Raw genomic sequence first — 22,622 nt, 5'->3', positions numbered from 1 at the left:
CAAGGTTTCTTCACCAGCTCTGAGGGAGTTTTTCCTTGCTACTGTCGGCCCTGGCTTGCTCTCCTTTTACATTCTTTACATTTTTACAGTTCATGTTAAAACTTAATTTTAACTGGAATTCTATGAAGCTGCTACATCAGTTGTAAAAAGCGATATACAAATTGATTTGATTTGAGAAGTATTACTTAAAAATGAAACACACAAACAATAAAAAATTATTCCCACTTAGTTAGTAACTAATGGGTTTTTGTGGTAATTCAAATCATGTGGTAAAAACAAACCATTACACATCAAAAGATGTGGAACTATGGAACATAAACAACCAGAGAACAGGGTTTCCACACAATCAAAGATGTACCTTATAAAGCAACACACTTTGCTGCAGTAACAGCTTTTGCTTTTCTGGTAAGAACAGATTCTACTCATCTAAGCTTTAATATTTCTGCAAAGATTCGACAACATTCTCTGAGAACATTAGTAAGATGATGCATGATTAGTTTTTGATCACAAATACTACTCCAGTTTATTCCAGAGGTATTATATGAAGCTCCATAGACTTCTGCAAATGCAGTTCTACTGTTTTACTACCAAAGCTGAGAAACTTTATAACCTCTAGCCATTACTCTGCTTTGAGCATGATGACCTTAACCTCTGCTACAGCTGCTCCAGAGAATCACATTTTATTTAATTAATAATTTTCTGTGATTGTTGTACAAGTTCTCAGAGCTGGTCAGGACTTCCTTGTGGGCCTAAGCAAAATGCTGACAAGGGGTCCTGAATTAAATGTAATTTATACAATACTGTTATTAATTGTATCTGCTCCTTTAGGCCCATTAAAATGCCTCCCCCACATTTCCTTTAATATTTTTTCAAACATCGGTGACAAATTATACTGTTATCTAAATATTTTATGGTGAAGATATGTGCTCTTCAATATGGAAAGTACACAGCAAATTCACCAGTGTTCAAAACTGGTGTTCAAAAATCAAAACTTTTAGTGTTTAAATTAACACTGTTAGTGTAATAATTTAACACCCTCATTGTTAAGTTAACACTAACAGTGTTGATTTAACACTGCTGAATTTGCTGTGTATCAATTACTATCCATCTTAACTCCATTTTAAATAAAGTAGGCTACAACTAAACTTTGAGAGACTGTGTAACCATTACCTTTTTTAAAATAATATAGTAGGTGGGTAATAATCTATCACATCCATATATTTTCTCTAGAATTGTACTTACAGTCATATTGCTTTAAAAAGTTTCATTTTGTGTTTCACATTAATATGAAAAGGTTAATCATGCAGATTTAGCATTTACGGTCTAAAAACTATAACGGTTAACGGTAACAATTGAACTTAACTTTATCTTTATTTAATTTGAAACTGAAAATCTGAAAAATCAAATAAGCACCTGGTGAACAAGAAGCCAAACCTAATTCTATAACAGCTCCAACATTTGATGTGGAATTAACAAAAAAAAAAAAAAAGAGCCAACTTAGCTGTTTATTTTTCAGCTTGCAGCTTGGTGTTACCTTAAAGGAACTCTATATAAGATCTGGGTTTTTTTGCTCCTGGGGCTCCCCCCTAGTGTAATATTTACCCCACTGGAGTGAGGGTGGTTTCCTGCCCACCCCCAAAACGTACATAGTGCAGTTTCTGCAGTGCTGAACCCAAAGTGGAAATGACAGAGGCTCTACGCTCCCTATATACAAATTAAGGAAGCCTCACATTTATTTTGAAGCTGTAATTTTAAGGAAAAATTACAGTGTTCTTTTAAGTGCTTTCACCAAGGCATATGTAACTGCTTCACTATTTAAGGTGTAAGGAAAACATCTGTTCACTCCCTTGGAGTCCTTTTTCCAGTTCTCATATCCTGAAGTACAGTTAGGCTTAATCTTCTGAATAATATGAGGCACTAGCCTCTAACTAACTTGACACAAGGGGCAGATGAGGTGCCTCCATTAGTTTGTGGGCCCCTACAAAATCTGCATACTGAGCATACACAGTAAATTCACCCGTGTTAAATTAACACTGTTAGTGTAATAATTTAGCACTCTCAGTGTTAAGTTAACAATTTGTTGTGTATAGGGCAGTCCGGCTCTGCAAGTTATGTGTGCACAGTAGGTGCTCCTTAAAGTAGCTGAATTCATTGTTGGTAAAATATTTGGACTTGACGTATTTAAACTCCTCAGAAATGTATTTCAAAAATTCATAACTTGTACTAAACGCTGTTTAGCTACATCTAGAGCTGAATCGGAGTGCAGTAGAGTATAATTTAATTTGGAAATTCAACATAATGCAGTGACTACACAAATATCACAATAGTTTCTCACTATTTTTATTTTTTGAAGACTTTTTGTAATGCTTGCCCAACCTAACAACTGGTCATTTTTTTGTCATGGTTGTGTGTGCGTGTATGTGTTGCTTATCTTTATCCTACCTGCCAGTCAGGAGTTTTTGCGTAGGACAGTGTCTCTGAGCTGAGCCAAAAGTAGCGTTTCTTAAAAGCAAAGCGTTTGAGCAGCTGAGGTCCTTCGGCTTTGTGTTTCTGCAGATAGCCCTCCTTCACCGTCACAGAGGGTAAATACACCACACGCTGTGGAACATCACACACTACACACACAAGAGAGAGAGATAGAGAGTTGTTTATGGTTATTAATTATTATTACTACACATATTCACATTCATATTTACCCCTATAAATGATTAAAAAAATATAACCAAGCCTCTTATCTAAACAACGAAAGCACAGTAGGAGTTGGATCTCTGCGTGGCGACTGGCGAGCGGAAATGGCGAGTTGAATGGCGACAGAGCTCGCCAGTTCGTTCGCCAGTTTTATTAGTGGCGTACATTTCGCCAACGGTTCTTCGCCAGTTCCTCGCCAGTTTTATCAGTGGTCTCAACTGCATCAGCGGCTCTCGCCAGTTTTATAAGTGATCTCTCGCCAGCTTTATTAGTGATTTCAACTGAACCAGCGGTTCTCCGCCAGTTCCTTGCCAGTTTTATTAGTGATCTCTCGCCCGTTTTATTAGTGATCTCTCGCCAGTTTTATTGGTGATCTCAACTGAAGCAGCGGCTCTCCGCTGTTTAAATACAATTATATTGAAATTGCCATTTCTGTAAAAATTAGAAACATTAAAAATTGCTTTCTTTTATTGTTCAGCAATGTGACTATGGCGTTTTTTTTTTGTTTTGTGCCACAATTCTGCACGCACGCGCGCGCGCGGATATTTCGAACGAGCAAGAAGGTTTCTGCGCGCACGCGGATATTTTTGGGTGAGCAAGAAGGTTTCTGCGCACGCGAGGTCTCTGACCTGCGCGCTCGCTACACACTTACAGCCATTACAAAGTGCCTCAGATTCAGCCAATCAGAAACGTCAACTGACAAAGGTAATTTCTGATTGGATGGTTTGACCGCCAAGTGGGAAGGATATACAGGCCGGAGACCAGTAACCTTCTTGCTCCCTCAAAAATATCCGCGTGTGCGCAGAAACCTTCTTGCTCACTCAAAAATATCCGCGCGCGCGCGCAGAACCCTTCTTGCTCGTTCGAAATATCTGCTCGCGCGCGCAGAATTGTGGCACAAAAATAACGCCATAGAATACACACGCTTCCTGCACTCAGAGTCGTGAACAACGTTCAGGGCACTGAGTTGTCACTCAAAAAGTCATTAGCCAATAGGAAGGCACCACTGAGAAGTCCCGCCCACGCGAGAGCTTTATGCCAAATCTGCTGGCAAAACTCAGGCATCAGGCGCACAAAACTTAGAGAGCACGCGCAGAACTCAGAGCTCACGCACTAAAACCATGGAGCACAAAGGTCAGAGCTAGATATTTTGTTTGAAAATTATAAGTTTTACGTTTGAGATTAATTTTTTGTGCGATTCTTTTTGGCACAAATCTGATTCCATATACACACATTTTGTTCCATTTAAAGGTAACCATCGCAATCCTAAAAAAGACTGAGGGTTTCCACAGGTTCCAATCAAAAATGGCCTTTGTAACGAAAGGATACTTGGAGTAACTTTGTACAACACCCCCCCCCCCTCCTCTCCTTTTTTTTATTTTTCAATTGAGAAAACTCCTTGAGAACTATAATAAAATATTTTATGCCAATTCTGTTTTTTTACAATGTATTTTTATAATTATATATTACATCTCCCATCACCTTCATAACCGGAGCTGACCATAAAAAAAGAGGCTTCTGATCTTGTTTCCCCTGCACCAAAGTTTGGTGGCCGAGCAGTTTTCAACTAAAGAACTTAATATTGTTACAAGGTTAAAACAGTACACGAATTTTAGATTAAAAATAATATTAAACATTAGAAATGTATAACTTACAAATGCGCTGGCAGGAATACATTTATCATAGTAAGTAGATCAAGATATCTTTTATAGATTATTTAACAATAATTATTAATAATAAAAATATTTAATAAATATCTATGAATACAATTTCTCCAGATGAATGCTGAGGCTGTGACATATTTTCAGGCTACAAGCTCCGCCGATTTTTTTTTATCAATAACTCGTATTATTGATTGCTTTATAGATATTTAAAATGAAATTATTACAGATAGTTTGCGTTGCACTGACGAGACAAGGGATGTGGTGAAGTTGACGTAATTAATAAAACTGGCCAGAAATCACTGATAAAACTGGCGAGAGCTCTCTGATAAAACTGGCGAGGAACTGGCGGAGAGCCGCTGGTTCAGTTGAGATCACTAATAAAACTGGCGAGAGCCGCTGATGCAGTTGAGATCACTAATAAAACTGGCGAGGAACTGGCAGAGAGCCGCTGGTTCAGTTGAAATCACTAATAAAACTGGCGAGGAACTGGCGGAGAGCCGCTGGTTCAGTTGAAATCACTAATAAAACTGGCGAGAGCCGCTGATGCAGTTGAGACCACTGATAAAACTTCCTAAATTTGAACATTAGGTGGTGCTGTGTTCATTAATGACCTAGCCCATACAATTCTCGAAGAATGATCTCTATTGTATATTAGCACATTAACTCCAATACATGTATACAGTTTTTAATGTCTACCTCCATACACATGAAATGCAAAATAAATCCATAATTAGGCATGGATGGTGCACTTTTTTAACATTCACAAGTGTAAGTGATGTCATATTTACAAAACCTTTGGAAAAATGTGGCTAAAACAGTGACAATGTATACATTGGTATATAACATTTCATAGAGGCCAACTTTAGGAATAATTCTGGCTTAAACTTCTCAAACATTAATTATTATTATTTTTTTAAAATAAAGGTGCTACATATATTCTTTGAGCAATGCCACAGGAAAAACACTTTTGGTTCCATACAGAACCATTTTGGCTTGTAACGTACCCATCAAATATTTTGACAAGCTCACTCAGGGAGGGTTTCCTTTGTCAGGGGCCATTTCCCACATATTGTAAATATACAGTACCAGTCAAAAGTTTGGACATCTTTCTAATGCAATGGATATTCTTTGTTTTTTATTATTTTCTACATTGTAAATGAGTATGGAAGACATTAAAACTATGAAGAAAGATGTATGGAATTATGTAGTAAACAAAAGTGTTAAACAAACCAGAATATGTTTTATACTTTAGATTCTTCAAAGTAGACACTTTTTGCTTTGATGACAGCTTTGCACACTCTTGGTGTTCTCTCAATCAGCTTGATGAGGTCGTCACCTGGAATGGTTTTCAGTGAATAGCTGTGGCCTCGTCAAGAGTTAATTTGTAGAACTGCTTGCCTTGTGTTTGAGACCATAAATTGGGTTTGTAGTAGGTTTGCAGTGGTAGGGCTGGTACACAGTTACTTACAGTGAATAACAATATTCAACCAATGACTAATAAGGTGTGTCTAAACTTTTGACTGGTACTTTATACTTTAAGAACATTAAGATCAAGTGATGAATTTTTAAACCTATAAAATGTTATTCACACTCAAACAACTCTTAAACAAATATGGATCTTCAAGGAACTAAAAATGGTTCTTTTATGGCATCGCTCAAAGAACCCTTTGTAGCACCTTCATATATAAGAATGTAGATCTAAAAGTACATGATTTTTGTAGCAGGTGGACATGAAATGATGAGCACTACTCTCAGGTGACCACTAAATACTACTGAGTGAGCTACAGATGTGCTATAGATGGTTCTATATAGCACCTTTTTGAAAAAGGGTTCTGTATGTCACAATGAAACTATTCTTCTATTGTAACAAACTTGCCATCATAATGAGAAAAATTCCTTGGGGTTCCATAACTCTTTTCTGAAAGGTGTTATATATAACTATCTAAAGCACATTCTCCATCAATCTGAACCATGCAAAAAACCCTTTATTCATGCAAGAGGTTCTTCAAGTGTTCAGGGTTGTATATAGAACCATTTACTTGTTTTACATTATTTATTATAATTTGCTCTGCTACGTAATTAATAATATCAATATGCACTAAGTTGAAAGTTTATCAAGCAAATGTCATAAGCATAAGTCACGTCATTTAGATGAGTTCTTAGATGGTGAGGTTTTGAGTAGTCTGCTGACCTTGGCAGCAAGACCTTCCCAGAAATCAATTTTAAATCTATGGCAAAAAATATTTATTTATATTTCAAAACAATGGCATCGGATATGTTTGTTGCAGGTTGATATTTTGAGATTTGTCTGACATAACTATAATATCACTATATTATATTATCACTATAATAACAATGGGGCAGTGATTTGATGTTCTTCTTACTAGTGAGTCAAGATTAATATCATGATAAAGGAAAAACTGAAGCATGGCCCAGCATTCCTAGTATCAGTTCCTATTACACTGAACATTAGAAATGAGAAGCCGTAGTGAATATAAATGTGGCATGACTGTTCTGTATGCTAGTATCACCTATGTAGTGCCATCTTTTTTTATCTGTAACCGTTTCAAGGACACATCCAAAGCCTTCACAGCAAAAGACTATCAGTGATCAGCTATCCTGTGAATGAAAACAACTTGTGGGTCAGAGGATTCAGAGGATAATGTCATGAATCACACAAGCAAAAGAACCACAACTAGGAAAACCATATTTGAATGCAACACTTGTGTGCAGACCTTGTGGTGTAGCAGTGTATTTGTAAAGGAAAAGATAGAACTAAACCATCAAAAAAGTTAGAATAAATGCATATTTTCTTTGTATATATCTGATGGTCATAATTTAACACAACATGAGTACATGGAGTTTTTTTTTGGTGCTGACTTATATTATATATTATAACTTGGGTGCTAATCATAACCACAGTTTATTAGCACTCATTTGGACCATTCCAATTTATGATACTCCATTTCACCAGCCATGTGCTCATTTTTTGTTTGGGCTTTGTTGCTTTCTCTAATACATGTGCAATGTCACTGCATTAAACTAGATGCTAATACACTAGATTTTAGATTGATCAACACACTTGTAGGAGGCCACTAAAGTTGCCAATAACCACAGGAATTTTGGGCTTAAATCAGACATTCACTTTTAATCCACATTTTAATCCACTTTTAATAAAATTCAGAGAATGTTTCCTCACTATATGCTAGCCCTCTGGTCTGTTTATGTGCTGGGAAAAAGTCAGACATTTGTTTGCAGTCCGAGCTCTGTAAAGGCAAAGGAAACAGCTGTTTATCTTTCTGAGCTGCTCAGTCATGGACAGTCAACAGTCAAACAGTCAACAGCCAACAGTCAAAAATCTTGTCAACAGTCCAGGAATGTAACACGAGTAACCTACCCTATTTGGACAGGATTACTTTTATGTTGGGAGCTGGGGTAATGTCATTTTACCAATAGACATAACATAGAGTGATGTTTATGATGAATTTGCACTGGATAAGAAATCTTTGTGAAAATAAAAAATAATGGGAGTGGCAACTCGATTCACGCATTGCCGACACAGCAGGTAGTGGCCCCAGGGACCTGGAGGCTGTGGGTTCAAGACCCACAAGTCTGTGAGGAGTTTTGTGTGTTCTCTCCGTGTCCCTGTGGGTTTCCTCCAGGTGCTCCCATTTCCTCCCACAGTCCAAAGAGACATGTTGGTAGGTGGATTAGCAACTCAAAAGTATCCATATTTGTGAGTGTGTGAGTGAATGTGTCGCCCTGTGAAGGACTTGTGCCCCCTCAAGAATGTGTGCGCCCAATGATTCCAGGGTATGCTCTGGACCCACTGCAACCCTGAACTGCATAAGCTGTTTCAGACAATGAATGAATGAATGATCTTATCTGATATGATAAACCATTTAAGGGTAGCTAAATGAGTAAGACACCCATTCATTACGCATATACAGGCTCCTATTGTGCACTTACCTACAGATACCAGAAACTTCTCTCCAGTGGGTGGTCATTTTACAGATTTCAGTGTGGTGTGTCATTCAGCTTATCTTCATCCTTGAACAAGAATATTACCTCACTAAATTACTCCTCCAGCTCCTCCATTCTCAAGAAAACCAACAAACCAAAAAAAAAAGTCTAAAATGATATTTCAGTAATGACCCACATCCACAGGTAAAACTAATCTTGTCTGAATAGGGATTTTTTTACCCCCAATGGTTTGGATATCACCAATGCTCATGATTCTCATATTAGGTTTGTGCCAGTTGGGAGTGTCATGGATCTTAGGGGTGTACATGAGGAATGTAGATACAGAATGTTTTACCAAAAAACAGCTTATTTTCACTTAAAGCTGAGCATTGGAAACACTTACTTGTAGCAGCCTTGGGACATTCTCAAACAGAGGCAACTGAACCATCCAGCCCAGTTTTAGGGGAGTTTTCAGCCTTTGGAGAGGGACATACCATTCTTGGAGGTGGGGCAGGGGGGTATTATAGTGTTGTCTCGCATGTTTTTGCCATGTGTTTTGCTAAGTAAATCATTTGTTTAAGCTTAGTGTTAGGCTATTTGGGTGTAATCTTTAAGGTTACTTTGTATGTTGGAAAAGTGAGTTAATTGAGTTGGTTTAGTTGGATTGGTCTATAGGAGGGGCTAGGCTTAATAAAGATGAGGCCCATGGAGCTATAGGGGTTATTTTCTTCCCCCTAGGAGTTAGTAGGGGCAATACACGCTGGTTAATTGGCCAGGCCCAGTGATATAGCTTGGTTCCTCTAACGGGCCTATTTAGGCAATGTTTCTTCTCTGTTGTGTTTATTTGCTCGTTTGTTTGTTTACTTCTGTGCACTGTAAATATTTGCATCTCTAAAACAAAATCTGGACTTCTTGAATGTCTGTCATGAGTGAACTTCCTGCTACTGCTGCCAGTGGTCAGCCTGTTGCCTTCACCTAAATTGTATGAACTCACTCAGGTCACAGAGACTCACCGCTATCATGGTCCACGTCTATTAGCTTATCCAAAAAGTCTTTTATGGATGCCACACTGCAAATTATGATGGGATGCAGAGGGGCCATCCACTGCTCTTTGCCGTGTCCCAACTGCAAACCAAGATTACCTACACTTTGTAAAGCCTAAGGGAAAGACAAAGAAGTGGGATGATATTAGTATAAAACAGTAAAATTTGCCAGCAAAACAGACAGCTCTTTTAAAGTAAAAAGAGAGCACACACAGTATATCTGTGTATGTGTGTGTGTATTATATTAGGCCTTTAGCATAGATCAACTAGAAAGCCACTAGGAGCCCAACCATGCCTCTGTGGATATATTCAATGTATGATTATATGATTCAATGTATGTCTAAGAATGTGTTGTTGTTCATTCATCATTTTGGTAAATAAGTAAATGAGTAAATAAATAAATAAAACATTTTTGTGCGCAATAACAAGGATTGGAGTTGGACATTTTAAAAGTAAGTTTAAAGATGGAAAGGGAGTCTTAGTAAAACCCTGTCTAAGACTGGTGTGTATGAATGTATGTGTATGTATGTTTGTATACCTTGGCAAGCAACAGTAGAGTCCGACTTGTTCGTGCATCTGCATGGTGGTCTCTCAGGTGAAACAGTTTGGGGGTTAAGATAGCTGGCGCAAAAAAACGCAGGAAAAAAAAGCCACTGATAGCCAAATACTTTACGTCCTGCAGAAAAAGCGAGAAAGACTGAAGAGAGACAAGGCTGGGATTGCAGAAACTATTAAATGAATAACTGAGTATTCTCACAACTATTTTAATGTATTTTCCAGGTAAAATATGTCTGAAAATGAATAAAAAAAATATCAAAAAATATTTTAAAAAGGGCTATTAAAATGTGACTCATGGTATAGAGTGGTATACAATTTAGATCCTTTAATATGGGGTTTTCACTGCTAATTTGTACATTTGCCTCACTGAATCTGTATCATTTCCCCTCTTTGCACTAGAGATTTATTATAGTATTAATTGAAATACTTAATTTAAAAGTATATTAATAATATAATTTATTTATTTAATATTTTAAATAAAAAAACTTGCAGTAGAATAACACAGGAAAACCTAAAACTGCATCAAAAGGACGCATGTACATATGAACATTTTTCATGTACATATATCAATATTGATGCAGAGTAGAAACTAAGACTACATCAACCTGGATTTGTGTCTGCATAAACAAACCACATTTCTGTTAGGGATTGCTTTACATTTTTTTGTGTGAAATGTTCATAAATGGTGTTGAAAATTTATTTAACAGAAAAAGTACAAAGTATTTATTTCCAGGATTTTCACTGACTAACCTAAAATATAATGCCTGCAACACAAAAAAAAATGTAACAAAAGCAAATAAGACTGAAAAGGTAAGTAATATAAAAGTTGTTTTGAAACATTTCACAGTAAGCAGGTTAATAGGCATGTAATGATACCACGGTCAAGTAACAGTTTGTCTCTTTAATCTTAGGCACTGAGAATTTGACATCAATTTTCCCCCAAACAAGCTGATATCATCTGCCCACAGCACACATTTCCAGTCTATTAGATCATATGAGTAGAGCTCAGGCCCGGAGAACTCCTCTGTGGAATTGATGTACGGCTGCCCCCTCGCATAATAAGATTTTCAGGTTGTATTTCTTTATGAAGTTCTTTATGAACAGCACCTTCCTGTTCCAACATGACTACACACCAATGCACAAAGCAAGGTCCATAAAGACATGAATGAGTGAGTTTGGTGTGGAAGAAATTGACTGGCCTGCACAGAGCCCTGACCTCAACCCAATAGAATGATTTTGGGATGAATTTGTGTGGAGATTGTGAGCCAGACCTTCTCGTCCAATATTAGTGTCTGACCTGGGCACACATTTTCACTCACACACATACAGACATTCATTCACATACACACTTAAACTTGATGGAAAGTCTTCCTATAAGAGTTGAAGCTGTTATAGCTGCAAAGGGTGGGCCAACATCATATTAAACGCTATAGATTAAGAATGGGACTCAGGTTCATATGCATGTGAAGGCCGGTAGACAAATACTTTTGGCAATATAATGTACATCTGCCATTTTTGCCTCTCTTATCCACCTCATGACAGTCTGTCTCTCTCTGTCTGTTTTGTATGTCTTTAACCTCACCCATATCTCTAATTCACTGTGCTTATAAACTTTATGCTCATTAACAGGCACTCAGTAATCTCTTTTATGTGCAGAGTGTAAGATAATGTGCAACCCACTAAAATGAACCGTAGTAGCAAGAAGTTTGTCTCCATTACAGTATCAGCTTCTTTCAAACTAGATGTTGGAACAAAGGCAGCCAGTCTTATAAACAGACTTGTTAGGGCCAAGGGCCATATTACAGAAATATCTTAACTCAGGAACTGTTGTTTTTGTAATAGTAATTGACCTAAATTTGAGCCTTACTGAAGTTGTCATGGTAACTGCACAGATAAAGTTCATCAGCTTATTAAAACTCCTGTTAAGAAAAGAGTATTACAGCAGCAGTTTAACATCCTCAATACTAAAATATTTCCTGACTAATAATTTTAGGAAATTTATTTTCTATTATAATTATCATATGATTAATAAATGTAAATAATATTACATTTATTTATATATTTATATTATTTTTAACACAATTTTCTTCCAGTTTAGTTATTTCCAATTCCATCTGACAACTAGGTCACACCCAGTCACAAAAAATGTAGGAGGAGATAGCTAAATGCCTTAATCTGTTATGTCAGCTAACAGATGCCCATGCTGGCTAGCATTATACTTGTGACAAAGGAGAGGGAGGACCATATGAGGAGTTGAATATATGGCTGTTTATTAGGAGGTATAAAGTTTACATGACTTGAAATCAAAAGCCTTGGGAAATGGATCCTGGAGACATATTTGATAAATAGCAGGAAGAGGTGCAGTAATGTTATCCTTAACATTTTAACAGTTTATTAACTGTTAAAATGTTAAGGATAACATCACTGCACCTCTTCCTGCTATTTATCAAATATGTCTCCAGGATCCATTTTAGGTAGGTGTCTAACTAGTTAGGTGTCTAACTAAATAATTAGGGCTCCAAGCACTAGAGTGCAAGGAAACCTACTGTTTGTTAGGATTTTTATTTTGAGCACTACAGTGCAAATAAACCCATTGTGTTTGTTAGGATTTTTATTCTTCCGGATTTTTCTTTTTCTGGCTTAAAACGGAATTGCACAGCCCAAACTCTAAGGCCTACAGACTGAGAAGGCTGGTGCTGCAGAACAAGCCATCCATAGGATCTGATCCAGCACCTCCCTCATCATGTTTTCATTGATTCAACTACAACAGACTCCTCCCAGTGGGAGGTACAATCTAAACCTAAACCTAATCCTAATCCTAAGCATAACGTCCTACATGGTTGGATGTTGTCTGACTCCTCCCAATGGATTTCTGGTTCTGCAGTTTGGAGTACTTGGTATAGACTTGATCATTTGTCAACAGGTAGTAGTCATCCCCCCACAGAAAATCACTTAGTCAAGGTGGGGGGGTAACAACATTTTATCATTATTTACTCTTTATTTATAAATTAACAAAGCAGTTAAAGTGCAGTAACAGTTACAATAACATGCATGCTACTAAACTACATCATGAGCAATAACACCTAGTCAGAACACAAATCTGGGTCTAACCTCATTTTCTGGCTCTGGAAACTGCTCCTCCACTCGTTTATGGAGCTGCTTAAAGACAACTCTCATGGCAGGTGGACACTGGGATACGGAGTTGACAATGGCTTCCATGATGCAGCTGAGATACATCTGTAACATCCCGACACTGCTCTCTCTTACCTCCGCTTCAGATGCAGAACCTTTAAATGAGATTCGTCTAGAGAGTGAGAGAGAGAGCGTGAGAGAGACAGAGAGAGAAAGAATCATAAGATGCAGTCTACATTATTGAGAACAGGACACACTTATCTCCTTAACCACTACTTTGCAGAATATAGGAAAAAATGCAGAATTTGTAATGGAAGACAATATGACAAGTTTTTTCATGTAGTTTTGGACAATTTCTCTTAATCAATTAATGACTACATTTCAACATAGTGAAAAGAGTAACTGTTATTCTCAAATTATACAGAAAATATAAATTGTTTATTTTCAACAGAAAGTCCAAGAGTACACTTTTTCAGACCAAATGTTTTAAAACAGTTTGTAGTGGGTGTTTATGTAACTGATAGATCCTTTTCTCAAGTCTGATAATTCAAGTCACTGTAAAACACACAATATATTTTATGGATCTGTTGTCCCACACGGGCCTTGCTTGTTTTATATTTCTAATTATTTATTATCTATGTTAAACAAAGACACAATCCCATAACTCCTCCATCACCTGCTTTTATCTACACTATAACCAGTAGAGCTGTGTCAGAGGACTCTAGAGGTTTGGACTTGTCAAATGCAGCAACTGAGGGTGATCCTTTTGTTGCTAGGAAACAGCTCATCCCAACATATTTTCTACTTATTCTACATTGTGTGAGGTATCTTTTCAACAAGGCAGACAATTCTACAACTATGAATGTTTACTTGCCTGTGAGCGTGTGCATGTGTGTGTGTGTGTTTGTGTGAATCAGTTGTATACCTGGAGCGGCTGAGGTTTATCTTGCAGGGATCAAGCTCAATGTATTTCTTCTCCTCAAAGATGCGGTTGATTATGGGTTTCAAAACCTCATGCAGATATATCATTCCAACAGCCTACCAATAAAGTGAACATGAACATGCACAGACAATCATACACAAATCAAAAAAATATTTTCAAGTGTTTCATTGTTGAGTGTACTCATCTAATAATAATTGAAATACATACCTTCATAAACTGCTCCATGGCTTTGGAGGCCAGTGAATTGGAACGAAACAATGTATTTGGATCAGCTATAAGGAAGAACACATGCAAAAAACAGAAGAGAGAATCTTGAAATTCAAAATCACATCTTAAATATAATATTTATACAGTTGTTTTTTCTGGTCTTTTTGTTCCTAATAGAGTTTTTTAAAAAAAAAAAAAAAAAAAAAGAAAATCATGACTGGGGCCTAACAATGTGAGGATTGGACTCTATTCAACCACATAAAGGCAGAGGTGGAAAAAGTGAAAACCATAAGTTAAAACCTTAAGCTAGGCTAAGATTTAAGGAAGCCCTAAGGGTCAAGGTGAGTAAAGAAGTTTAATTTATATTCCTGAGATGAAGATCCATGTTTCTTCTGCTTCTTTTGAGGAGCTAGGTGCTAAGAATTAGCATGCTGCACCAGATTTGGCCACAAGGAAGCAGTCAAACTCAATACAATTCCCATGGCTGAAACACAAGCAAACTGGTTGTCATACAGCCACAGGAGAAACAAAGTGTTCAGCTGTTCCTAATTATAAATATGTAAATTACAAATAATTAAGAACAGCTGAACAATATTTTCCTTGTTTAGTTTGGGTATGGGGAAAATTTTGTTTTTTAACATCCACCCCCTGCAAAACATTGTGCTAGTGATGCTAGAAATATTTTTTCAAAAGTTTATGGTGTGTATAACAGACAGAAAAAAAAAATCATGAGGAACTTAGTCTCAGGATCATACATTAAACCTTTTTAATTGACTAAACTGTGCAATTATTTGTCATTGTACAACATAAATAGAAATCTTTCTTTTGGATTTAACCCCTTTTGGATTGAACACAAACCCAGAATGGCAGGCAGCCATCCCCAGTGCTTGGGGAACAGTTGTGGGTTCGGATTTTTTCCTGCGAGTCTTGGGAATCATACCAATGACCTTTCAGTCCTAATTCAGTCTTCTCCAACCATTAGTCCAAAAATCACTTATTTTGAGTGCTATGTTAGGGTGGATTGAGTACTCCATCCATCCATTCATTTTCTGTAACTGCTTATCCAGGTCAGTGTCACGGTGGGTCCATAGCCTGCCTGGAATCATTGGGTGCAATGTAGGAATACACTCTGGAGGGGGCGCCATTCCTTCACAGTGTAAAACACACTCACACATTCACTTACACACTCACACCTACAGACACTTTTGAGTCGCCAATCCACCTACCAGAGTGTGTTTTTGGACTGTGGGAGGAAAACGGCACACCCGGAGGAAACCCACGCGGACACAGGGAGAACACACCAACTCCTCACAGACAGTCACCCGGAGCAGGAGGATTGAGTACTCAAAAGTGTCCATAGGTCTTAGTGAATGGGTGAGTGGATGTTGCCCTGTGAAGGTCTGGTGCCCCCTCCAGGGTGTATCCCTGCCATTCGAACAGTGATTCTGGGTACCAGAATCGAGACCTAGAATTAGATAAGTGGTTACAGACAATGAATGAATACTAAATTTGAACAGTACCTTATTAGCATGTCAAGTCCTAATTAACTAATGTTGTCTGATTCCTGGCTTTCTGTCTCTCACATCACTTATTCCCTAGCAGCTATTCTGATTTTACAATCAACCTGCTCCCCTTTAAAGTCACTTCCTCTAGCGTTGCTATGGAAACTAAGGGCACATTGTTTGTCAGCAGCTCAATGCAACGTAAAACACAGAGTTTCACAGGCACTCACAACCTCACACATACACAATGACATGCACACATTCACAGTAAAATTAACAGAAACACAAACACACACACACACACACACACACATAGATGCACTCACAGGAGTGGGTAGGCAGAATGGAAGAAACTTAATTAATGAGCAGGCTTTGTGAGATGACTGTATGAGAGGAGAGTAATTGGACAGCCAGAGGATGATAAATATAGCAGAACAGGGGTGATATGTCGCCTACGCTTAGAACAGTTTCTGCCCAAAGAAATCCAGTAATCAAATAACTACACCAGACCAACATGCTGAAAGCCTGGAGGAAAGTTTTTGATAGCACTTATGTTCAAACATTGAAAAAAGTGGTCAATTTACTTACTAGTTGTTATTTCCACACAAAACTGAATATAATGCACAAATGTTGTGTATTGATTGTAATTAGTTAAATTCCATTGGATTAGATAATTCCATGTGGAAATAAAAGAATTTAAGTCAGTTTCATGCATTAAACAACAAAATACACAGGACTAGAGGAGTCTTAACCAAATATGTTTTTTTGGAAAGACTAGCATTACATTTTCCAAATGTATCCACAGGTGGTTGCATATCATTGCTTTCAAAAAAAAAAAAATAATAATAATTTTATTTGATAAGGTTAAAAACCTTCTTAAAAGCAACAACACATTCTGGAGAACTACTGTTCTCACAGAAAAACAAACTCCCCTCTAGTTTGTTTTCATTAAGAAGCACCTCATCTTTTAAGGTGGAATGGTTTGAGTGGTATATTGGAGTAAGAATTTGACTGCACCACATAAGTGGTTGACATATAACTTGTCTGTAAGGTGATTTTCACTGTTTAAATTACTATCCATCCATCCATTATCTGTAACCGCTTATCCAATTCAGGGTCACGGTGGGTCCAGAGCCTACCTGGAATCATTGGGCGCAAGGCAGGAATACACCCTGGAGGGGCCGCCAGTCCTTCACAGGGCAACACACACACTCACACATTCACCTTTGAGTCACCAATAAACCTACCAATCAACCTGTGTTTTCAGACTGTGGGAGGAAACCGGAGCACCCGGAGGAAACCCACGCAGACACGGAGAGAACACACCAAACTCCTCACAGACAGTCACCCGGAGCAGGAATCGAACCCACAACCTCCAGGTCCCAAGAGCTGTGTGACAATACCGCTGCGGTATGCGTTTACTTCCATGGAAAGTAGGTTCAGTAGTAGAATGTAGTAGTTTCATGTTAGCGGTCAGCGTCAGTTCCACCTTAAGTAATACACCTGAAACAGCATAAGTCAATTTTACTCACCTGCAGTAGGGTTGGGTGGTATAATGATAATACTGTATACCATATTTAAAAATGTGGATGGTATCTCAAAATGAGGGCGGTAATTATGATGTGTGTGTGGTTTGTCAAATTTCTGTTCTGTGTCGTTAAAATTTGGCTAAAATGTTCATGTGCATTTAAGAGAGCCACAGGGAGGGGGTGCTGTGGGAACTCAATGACTGCTGATGTCACGGTCTGGAAACGGGTGGGGAAAAACACAAGCCCAGTAGCCCACTTCAGTTGTAAGTTTAACGCTGAGTTTAAGAAAGAAGAAAGCTTTAAACAGACAAATTTCTCAGAAAGTCCTTCACTTGACATAGTGCTCACAAGTATATGGCTTTATCCTCTAAATATGTGTGTTTTGCCTCAGTTCGCTGAGAAGTCTGCTGTGGTGTGCTAAACCACAATAATAATAATAATAAGTTCAACTTATATAGCGTTTTTCCTAAACCCAAGGACGTTTTACATAAAGGGAAGAGGAGGGAAAAAAATCCCAAAGAAATAAATTACTGGGAGTAAAATGTGGAAAAAAGATATGTTTTTAGCAGTGATCTGAAAGAAGATAAAGTTGAACAGTTGCAAAGAAGAGGAGTAAGAGTTACAAAGTTTAGGGGCAGCAACACTGAAAGATCTGTCACTGAGGGTAGAACCTTTAGTTGAGGGGACAGTAAGGAGACCAGAGGTTGATGAGTGGAGACAGCGGGAAGGATAATACAAAGAAATTATTCCAGACAGATATGAAGGAGCCAGACCATGTAGAGCCTTGAAGGTGAGAAGAAGAATTTTGAATTTAATTCTAAAGTCAATAGGAAGCCAATGCAGCTGCTGGAGAACAGGTGTAATATGTGCTGTACACTTAGTGGAGGTAACCCTAGCTGCACAATTCTGGATGTATTGACGACAGTTTAACAGTTTGACTGGAAGTCCGTAGAACAGTGAATTGTAATAATCAATACTGAGAAAAAATCAAAGCATTCACTAACATTTTAGCATCACTGTCACTAAGCATGGGAAGCAAGCATGCAATATTCAATAGGTGATAAAACGCAGTTTTAGTGACAAGATTAACATGAGAGTCAAGAAAGAGACTCGAATCTAGGAGGCAGCCAAAATTCTTAACGGAATGGGCTGACTTAATATCAGCACCATCAATATGAACTGAGAAATTTGATAAAAGAGAAAGTGTTCTTCGTTCCAACTAATAAAACTCCATAATGCATGTACTCAAAGCCTGGGCAGAGGCAGCGAGGAAAGAAGTACTGATGTAGATTTGGATATCGTCATCATAGCAGTGGAATTTTAAATCATGTTTGTGGATGATCTGACCAAGAGGAGAAATATAAGTAATAAAAAGCAAAGGCCAAAGGACAGATCCCTGAAGAACACCACAATCTACTGGGGCCAAAAAAGATTTATGAGAACCAATAGTAACATACTGATATCTCTCTGCAAGGTATGAAGTATACTGATGTCTCTCGACAAGTGTCTGTTAGCACCAGCTGTGCTTCCTAATAGTGTAAACCATCTTATTTTGCTTATTTTCAAACGTTTCTGTTCCTCCAGCACTGGTTGCTGAAATTTGCTCTCTCAGAAACGGGTTTTTATTATTAACACTTGTGTTGGTGTGCAGTCGGACTGTGTTTAACTAAATTCACTTGACTTTGTGCTCACAGATATAAGGTTCAGCGCAGCCTCTCCACGGTAATACATCAATAATATTTTGAGACAATATGAAAAATGTGGACACCGCCCATCCCAAACCCGTGAAGAAGAAATAGAGCAACATCCTCAAACATGTTCAAGCTTTTCAATATTTAGAGGTCTATTCACCATGCAAACACCTTCAGATTCTATTTGTCAGACATGGCTCATGCACTAAAATAGGCCATTTCGGACTGAGATGCTTCTGGCAGTTTTCCACTGCATGGTACCTACTGCATTCAGCTCAGCTTCACTATACTTATTTGCTATATGACAAATTTGGTACCTGGTACATGAAACTGGGCACTTTCTAAGTTCCTATTTGCTCATGGTCCCAGCTGAGTTAAGTATGGACAAAATACGATGTGTAAAGCTTGCAGAGACTTGTCAGTTACAACAATCTGGAGACCTCCAGGACAAAGCAGCTGTTTGTAAAATCTCCAAGTTACAGCAAAATTTTGGGTTTATTTCCAACTTACAACTGCAGCTAGTAAAATTATGCCAAGGTGTTTTGCAAATTTTCAAATGCTCTTGGAACTAGATGAAAAAAGAAAAAACAAATACACAATGAGCATTCTTAATGTTACCACTGTCAGAGTCTAGCAGGTCCCACACAATGGAAAAGCACCATTAGTTTCTTACCCATTTACACATCAGAGCATTTTCCAGCAAGCAATGAGACAAGAGAGAGTGGCAGGTAGTGTGGCAGTCACACAGCTCTAGGGGCCTGGAGGTTGTGAGTTCAAATCCCACTCCGGGTGACTATGAGGAGTTGGTGTGTTCTCCCCGTGTCTGTGTGGGTTTCCTCCGGGTGGTCTGGTTTCCTTCCACAGTCCAAAAACTGGGTGGGCTCTGTACTCAAATGCTGAGGAAAGCATTTCTATTGGTCCATTTATTATTAAATTTTCACACAATGTGAAGCATACATGTGAAAAATTTAGGACACCCTATGAAAACCTTTGTTAAAGAGAGAACATTTTTAAACATATGAGCTTCATTTGAACAGTTTTGAGAGATGGAGCTTATATAACTAAACAAATAAAACTGAAGAAATTACTTATAAACATAAGTTGTAAAATGTAATGAATAAAAATGTACATTTCTTGTGAGGACAATGTTAGGACACCCCCACATTTTTTCCTATTTAAAATGTCTATATTTAGAATCAGATACACCACATCAGCTGCAAATGATTAGACTATCATTAACGAGGACATTGGAGGAGGCAGTCTTATTTAAACTGCAGACATTAGTTTGATTTGCCCTTGATTGTTGAAGTGAGTGTTATCACCATGGCGAGATCTAAAGAGCTTTCTGACGCCTTCAGAAAGGTTATAGATGTATATGAGTCTGGGAGAAAATGTAAAAAGATATCAAAACAATTAGAAATCAGCCATTCCACTGTTCAGAAAATAATTTACAAGTGGAGAACCTTTAAACCAATTGCCAGGTTAGGCCATCCTAACAAATTCAGCCCAAGAGCAGAACACAAGATGCATGAAGAAGTCTCCAACAATCCTAAAATGTCATAACGGGACTTACAAGTGGCTCTTGCCACAATTGATGTCAAGGGTTAGGATTACATATATCTACCATCAGGAAAAGACTGCACAAGTTTGACTTTTATAGGAGGTTTGTGCAAGGAAAAAACCCATGCTGTCAAAAAGACATCAGAGCAAGACTAAAATTTGCCAGAGAGCACCTAGAAAAAGAACAGGACTTCTTGAACAATGCACTTTGCACAGATGAATAAAAAAGCTGAATTATTTGGGCACAGTAACAGAAGACAGGTCTGGTGCAAACCAACACAGCATTTGAGCACAAGAACCCCATGTCAGAGGTGGAAAAGTCATGGTTTGGGGCTATATTGCTGCAGCAGGGCCTGGCAAGCTCTCCATCATAGAATCTACTATGAACTCTTCACTGTACCAGAGGGTGCTTGAGGAAAATGTGAGATTATCTGAAGTGGACATGGACCATGCAACATGACCATGACCCAAAACATTCCAATAAATTCACAAGTAATGGCTCAAAACTAAGAAATGGAGAGTTCTGGTATGGCCAAATCAGAGCCCGGATCTTATTCCTACTGAGATGCTGTGGGGTGATCTATGCATTCAAGAGACCGCTCAAATATCACAAAGCTGAAAGAATTCTGCATGGAGGAATGGGAAAATCCACCTCTCAGTCAATGTTGGAGACTGGTAGATGGTTACAGGAAACATCTAATTGAGGTCATTTCAGCCAAAGGGGGAAATACCAACTATTAGGGCATAGGGTGTCCTAACTTTTCCTCATTTTGTTCATTACATTTTACAGCTATATTTATATGTAACTTCTTCAGGTTTATATGTTTAGTTATATACGCCCCATCTCTCAATACTGTTCAAATGAAGCTCAAATGTCTATATGTTTAATTATGTTCAAAAACACAAAAATTGTCATGGGGTGTCCTAACATTTTCACATGAATGTAGCTGCTGTGTTATAGTAAAAACTGACAAAAAATTTAGATAGATGTTTTCTTTGGCCAGCGACAATAGTCACTGCCAAAAGTAATGCCACATTCCCCTTTGTATATAGTTTATCTACTTTACCTTTACTTATCAGCATGTTCGCTCAGGTTGAATAAGCTGGCCTAATTGACTATTCCTCATTCTAGTCTAGTAAAGTATGAGGATGGAACATTTGAAATTCTTGCTCCTAAACAGTGGGACTCCTGCTGCTTTAACATTTATTGATTCTGTGATCACTAAAGCAGCTAAAGACTCACCTTTAAGCAGCAATGTTCAAAGTGTGAGCGGCTAGTTTTTGTTTTGTTTGTTGGTTTTTTGTTTGTTTTTTTTTCATGTGGGCGGCATGGTGGCACAGCAGGTAGTGTCGCAGTCACACAGCTCCAGGGACCTGGAGGTTGTGGGTTCGATTCCCACTCTGGGTGACTGTCTGTGAGGAGTTGGTGTGTTCTCCCCATGTCTGCGTGGGTTTCCTCTGGGTGCTCCGGTTTCCTCCCATGGTCCAAAAACACGTTGGTAGGTGGATTGGCGACACCAAAGTGTGTGAGTGAATGTGTATGTGTGTCTTTGTTGCCTTGTGAAGGACTGGCGCCCCCTCCAGGGTGTATTCCCGCCTTGCGCCCAGTGATTCCAGGTAGGCTCTGGACCCACCCTGAACTGGATAAGCGGTTACAGATAATGAATGAATGAATGAATGAATGCTTTTCATGTTTGTCTTTTATAAGTATAAGGCAAAATTTATCATTATCTCAAATAGGGATGCATGAATACCATATTTTTCCAACTGAGTACGAGTATCTGTATTTTTGTACTTGCAGATACCGATACTTACTTAGAATTAAGCAATCAGGATTGCTACACATTGTGTAATAGTGTAGTTATTAAGAAAAGTTATGCAGAAAGAGTACAAAGATAGATTAAGATTTTAAAATAGTAAATAAATAAATACTCCAAATGCTGAACTGTAAACATATTGCACTTAACCCATTAGTACAATGGAAGGCTTGTAACAATGTGAAAGTTAGAACATTTTAATTCTGCACATTCATTCATTCGTTCTCTGTAACCCTTTTTCAATTCAGACTCGCATTGTGTCTGGAGCCTATCCAGAATCACTTGATGCAAGGCGGGAAAGGTTCCGCATTTGAGGGTGTTTATT

At 38.1% G+C, this 22,622-nt stretch overlaps 1 protein-coding gene across 1 annotated transcript in view; it reads right to left on the bottom strand.

Annotated features, from left to right (window-relative positions):
• LOC136666455 (rasGAP-activating-like protein 1) overlaps positions 1–22,622 on the bottom strand; it is a 96,077-nt gene that overhangs the window by 29,049 nt on the left and 44,406 nt on the right. Inside the window, exons 11-16 of the mRNA XM_066644635.1 lie at positions 14,199–14,263; positions 13,974–14,086; positions 13,028–13,220; positions 9,897–10,034; positions 9,329–9,473; positions 2,443–2,615 (exon numbers count right to left, since the gene is read on the bottom strand). Coding sequence (XP_066500732.1) covers positions 2,443–2,615; positions 9,329–9,473; positions 9,897–10,034; positions 13,028–13,220; positions 13,974–14,086; positions 14,199–14,263 — 827 coding nt within the window. The remainder of the gene's footprint in view (positions 1–2,442; positions 2,616–9,328; positions 9,474–9,896; positions 10,035–13,027; positions 13,221–13,973; positions 14,087–14,198; positions 14,264–22,622) is intronic.

This window comes from Hoplias malabaricus, chromosome 14 (genome assembly GCF_029633855.1).
Source record: "Hoplias malabaricus isolate fHopMal1 chromosome 14, fHopMal1.hap1, whole genome shotgun sequence".
NCBI lineage: Eukaryota > Metazoa > Chordata > Actinopteri > Characiformes > Erythrinidae > Hoplias > Hoplias malabaricus.
Note: the sequence above shows the minus strand (reverse complement) of the source record. Positions and strands in the feature narration are given on the sequence as shown.